General features: G+C 35.1%; 1 protein-coding gene across 1 annotated transcript; it reads left to right on the forward strand.

Moving 5' to 3' along the window:
- Positions 1-707: 707 nt before the first annotated feature.
- LOC130614643 (uncharacterized) lies at positions 708-4,867 on the forward strand. Its single transcript, XM_057436078.1, has 4 exons — positions 708-2,446; positions 2,772-3,336; positions 3,784-4,557; positions 4,645-4,867. The coding sequence occupies exons 2-4, from the start codon at positions 3,270-3,272 to the stop codon at positions 4,845-4,847; spliced, it is 1,044 nt and encodes a 347-aa protein (XP_057292061.1). The 5' UTR covers positions 708-2,446; positions 2,772-3,269; the 3' UTR covers positions 4,848-4,867.
- Positions 4,868-5,795: the final 928 nt, after the last annotated feature.

Consider the following 5,795-nt stretch of genomic DNA (forward strand, 5'->3'; position numbering starts at 1 on the left):
TGTCGTAGTGGTTGATGATTAGGAAGAACACAATTACACGCCTTTGTTTCGGAACTCGTTTAATTGTTACCGTCATGCACGCACCCAAATACCGGAAGGATGTTATTTCACTTTAAATGCGAATGCTTTTGTATAATATCTTCTCTTTAACGATGAGTAATCAAAGATAGCGTTGCTAATAGGGAAACGGTTTAGAAATTAGTTTATATTGACCCACAAATACAATATTTAGTAACGTGATTTGTTTGTTGAAAAATTAAAGTCATTTTAAATTATTGTTATTAAAAGCTATCAAATAAAAACGTTTAATGAATATTTGTCACACAGCTGAACCCAAAATAACCACGTGATACCTCAATACGCCCTTTCCGATCTACATTGTTGTTTGAAACGTAATATTGTCTTCATAAAAGCCGTAATTTGTCTTTCAGTCCCCGGAATCAAGTTTTTGTAAAAGAACGAACAAAATATTTGTGGACAAAAGAGCAAATTTAATATGATGTTTTTTCCAACACTGTTGCGATCACCTGCTGAATAAATCAGTATTTTATGGTAAAAATGTTTAAAACAGGTCTACAAATAGTCATATATATCATTGTTTTTTTTTCGGATTAGGCATATAGTTTCTATTGAACTTCCCGAGCTATTTCTTTGCTGTCATATATTAAGGGTAGCAAAATGAGCCTAACAAGTCAGCAAGTTGGACACGTGATACCAACTTAACTTTGTATTTTTGTTACTCACTTCATAGAAACCTAATTTGTCGTTAAAAATAAATATAAAAGAGTTTATCAAGGTCCTCACAATTAAAGCAAAAATTCCTGGTATATGATTCTCAAAAATATAAACGAAATAAGGATAAATTGTATCTGATTGTTAGAAGCAACTTCATGTTTCAGCAAAAACATCAACCATCACCACAGCGGTAGAAAGGACAATAATTTTTCGTTGACGCAAAAATTAAAATAATTCACATGATTAAAATTTGATATAACAATCATTGATTTATTTAAATCCGTTCGAACAATAAGTATTGGTGTATTTAAACAGTAGTAAACACTTCATTATTGTTCACAGATAATACTAGAAATAAGGACTTACCAACATTTTGACGAAGACTTCAAATAAAATGTATCTGCCAAATGCAATTTTAACACCAAAAGCATTCAGATTTATTAAAGGGAACAGCCAAAATATCTTTGTTTCAACATGTTGCCTAGACAACTAGTCGACCATTTTAAGATCAGATTGCATAAAAAACAATAATAATTAGGAATCGTTATCGAATGTAAAACGCCAATTCATTTCTTATGTAACAATGACTTCCCATGAAAGATTAATTGCGGAAAGAGAAATCGTCTCCAACAAAATAAACATGTTAATTAACTTTGCATAATTACTTTTAATTATGCAACATAATGTCACACAAACAAATAAAAAGCCGAGGAGCCTTTCAAACAACAAATCAAAAATTTCAGAAGCAGAAGAAGGAGTAAATTCGAAATGAAGTGTGTGTTATCAACGCTAGCAGTAGCGTTATGTATTTTTTCGTTGACGTCTGCATTAGATAAGCGTTATTTTATTCCATTTGGAGCAGAGAATGGAGACGAAACATTGGTTGATCTGAGTAAGGGCATTGGATCTAGTAAAAGTGACGACGGAACATTTCTTGTTGATGTGGAGCACATTCCATTTTTTAATATGACATCAAATACTAAAATTCAAGTAAGTTATAATTAACTAGGATTTTTGTTGTTAAATTTTTTCCTTTAAAAGCACTGAAATCAGAATTTTCATTGTATGAATAGCAAACGAAATCTCCGTGATTTTTTTATAATTTGCTGCCTTGAATATCATAAGAGTATTACACTCTAAAGATTTAAAGTAGATGGAGAGTTTGGTTTTCTTTACGACAAACTTATCATTTTTCACTGATGTTAGTTAAGATTTCATTGACGAAAGAAGTTCTCCCTTCACACAAGAACAAATCGCATATGGTTTGTACTGGAGAAGTACTTTAAAAGGAGTTAACGCTTTGCGCTGTGTGGGCTTTGTATGCTTATACTATCAAGAAAAAATAAAAAAAATATTTCTTCTGTTGTCAAGAAAAAAAGTAATTAATTTTAAAAAATATTTTACTTTACAGATAAGTCCAAATGGTTTTATCACATTCTTCGAGGGGTCAATTCTTAACCCTTCTACGCCAACACCATTTCCAAGATTACTTCCATCTGGCATGGCAGCTCCTCAAATTGCTATTTACCATACAGATCTACTATTTACGAATCACATGATGTCCAGACTAACCTATCAAATGCATAGAAATGGGATAGCTATCTCGCAAGTACAAAATGATATAATGTCATCCTTTGGAAAAAGTTTCACACCAACTAGAGTGCTTGCAGTAACGTGGAAATACGCAGAACCATTTGACGCTGTGGTACCAGTAAGTGTTTTATTAATATTATTGCTTTGGTGATAATTTTTTTTGTTAAAAGATCTTAAAAGAGGGCATAGAGAAGGGTTTCATGTAGCACTGAGCGCCTTCTGCCAACTCTTGGAAATTATTTTGTTGTTGAAATAATAAACTAACTGCTCCTAACAATTTCTTCTATTTTTTTAGTTTTTCTAATAGCTAGTTTCCATTTGGATTAATTTTTCGCTTTAATTTTGTCAAAGTGCGCAAGAAAACTCATGAGCTTTTTGCGCTTTAGCAGATAATACAGTCGAATGAAAACGGATCTTATTGTTATGATGATCTTTCTTTACAGTATACCCAAAACGCAACCTTTCAATTGGTTCTGGCTACAGACGAACAAGAAACTTTCCTGTTTTTGCATTATGGTGAGCTGAACATCAAGGACTTCCGACCAACAGTTGTAAGTAGTGTGTGGATTTTTTACCCTTATACGAGTAAAAGAATCTGTCTTTTCTTTAAGCTCTAGCTCACCTATCCTCCTAACATAGTACTAGTATCATAAATGTAGAAAAATGTAGTAAAAAATCCAAAGCATAAAACTTTTTACCATTTGTTAAGTTAGCAAATATTTCCACCAGCTACTAATCTCGTGCCATCTTCTTCGTCCTCACCAATTTATTAGCCGAACATCTTTACATCTCGTAGTGATACTGCTCAAATTTAATAGGTGCTATGACATGTTAAATGTTTTTATTAGGTCGGCTGGCAAGGACCATACCCTTCAAACTCATTCACACATAGATTGAGTCAGTTAGTGTCGGACCCCAATGACGCAACCATTAACAGACCAATGGAATTGCAGAAAGAATCCAACGTTGGAATGCCAGGAAAATGGATTTATGGAGTAACCCACAAGTGTAAGTTGGACTTTACCCAAAAAGATTTTTAAACATTATTTTTTCTACAGAATTTTGTCTTCCACCAAGTTTAAGCTTAATGGAAAGAATGAATGTTTTTTTTTTAACCTAAGCGTGAATAAAAGTTACTGGATATTACTGAAAACTCTGTCTTTTCTTATTTGTACAGCTCCTTACCAACGTTATCAATTTTTTCTGTTCCATAAAATTTTTTTTTAAATTTGAGTTCTCTATTATTAATTTGATAAGAAAACACCGCAAACAGACTAAAAAGGCTGGAAAGGTATTTTTCGACAACTTATGAATTTCAAGATGTAGAATCTTTCTGGCACGCAAATTTTGGTGACCGTTTGGACCCTGCACTTGGGAAGGGGCTGTTTTTTATTCCTTCTATTTATTTTAACATTGAGTAATATAAATAACTAAGCAATATAATTTTTTATTTAGATACCAAAGTACTAGTTGCCACAACCACAACTTTTTCAAATGGTACAACCATTACCACTTTTGCCAACGGTACGACTCATATAACCACTACAACTGGTACAACTGGCACAACCGGAACAACCGGAACAACCGGAACGACTGGTACCTCCGTTATGACGTATTCAAACGGCACTACCATTACCACTTTTGCGAACGGTACGACCGTTATAACCACTATGACTGGTACAACTGGCACAACCGGAACTACCGGAACAACCGGAACGACTGGTACCTCCGTTATGACGTATTCAAACGGCACTACCATCACCACTTTTGCGAACGGTACAACTGTTATAACCACTAGGACTGGTACAACTGGCACAACCGGAACGACTGGAACGACTGGTACCTCCGTTATGACGTATTCAAACGGCACTACCATTACCACTTTTGCCAACGGGACGACCGTTATAACCACTAGGACTGGTACAACTGGCACAACTGGCACCACTGGAACGGCTGGTACCACCGTTATGACGTATTCGAACGGCACTACCATTACCACTTTTGCCAACGGGACGACCGTTATAACCACTAGGACTGGTACAACTGGCACAACTGGCACCACTGGAACGACTGGTACCACCGTTATGACGTATTCAAACGGTACCACCATTACCACTTTTGCCAACGGGACGACTGTTATAACCACTAGGACTGGTACAACTGGTACAACAGGAACCACCGGGACGACTGGAACCACCGGAACAACGGGAACAATTAGCACTGTATCATGTATGTAGCTTCTCCTTTTCACAGAGTATTTTATTGCCGCTGGCGTATACAATTAACACAATTTTTTCTTTTTTTTTACATATTTAGACATGCAATATTTTATTTCATTTGGATCAGAGAATGGCGATGAAGTATTAGTTGATATTAGCAACGGAATTGGAGTAGGCAGTCAAGACGATGGAATATTTTTTGTTGATGTTGAACACATCCCCTTCTTCGATTTGACATCAAATACCAGAATTCAAGTAAGAAAAATACCTTATTTCTCAAAGCTGAGGATAATTAAGTAAAAGTCCTTTTCGAAAATACTGTGCTTCCATTTTTTTTCCAAAATATATTACACACGAAACTTTATGCCTAAATTTTGCTTTTAGCGACAGCGAAGGGAAAGCGACTTGTATCACACATTAAATGACATAAAATATTGTTATTCATTTTCAGATAAGTACAAATGGTTACATCACATTTTTTGGAGCACCGACATACAACCGCTTTACACCAGAAGCCTTTCCAAGACTACTATCATCTGGTCTTGCAGCTCCTCAAATTGCCATCTACCATACAGATTTACTGTTTTCAAACAACATGTTGTCAAAATTAACCTATCAAATGCACAGAAGCGGAGCGGCTCTCACACAAGTACACAGTGATATAATGACATTCTTCGGAAGAAGTTTCACTCCAACTAGAGTGTTTACAGTGACTTGGAAATACGCTGAAACGTTTCTTCCTGGATCAAACGTAAGTATAGATTTTATTCAAACTAATAATTATGTCACTGTTCTTAGTATGTCGTGTTATTTTCACGTCCCGCCTAGTTTGGATACATACTAACTTATCAGGATCAATTAAGTTGAGGCACTTAGACTTTTTCTTTTTACAAATAAGAACAATTGTACGAAACACGTTTGTGACAAATAACAGTGCGAAAAAATATGATAATGCTCGAAAAATTATGACAATAGTCACTGCTGATGCTTTGGAAAATGCCCGTCATTATAGGTACGTTTGACTGCTGTACCGCATGAACACTCTAACTGTACACGCCTTTCTTTATGATAACTAAATGACTGTTTCCGGCTGTTTTAAACTTGCCTTCACTTAGAGTTAGATCTCAAGCTAAACAGAAACGATGTTTTCTTTTCGAAATTTTACACTAAAGCAAATTGCTGGAATTAGGGTTCGAATATTTTTCTAGGGAATAAACATTGCCCCTAAGCCAGACTGTACTTCAATAC

Source organism: Hydractinia symbiolongicarpus, chromosome 11 (genome assembly GCF_029227915.1).
Source record: "Hydractinia symbiolongicarpus strain clone_291-10 chromosome 11, HSymV2.1, whole genome shotgun sequence".
NCBI lineage: Eukaryota > Metazoa > Cnidaria > Hydrozoa > Anthoathecata > Hydractiniidae > Hydractinia > Hydractinia symbiolongicarpus.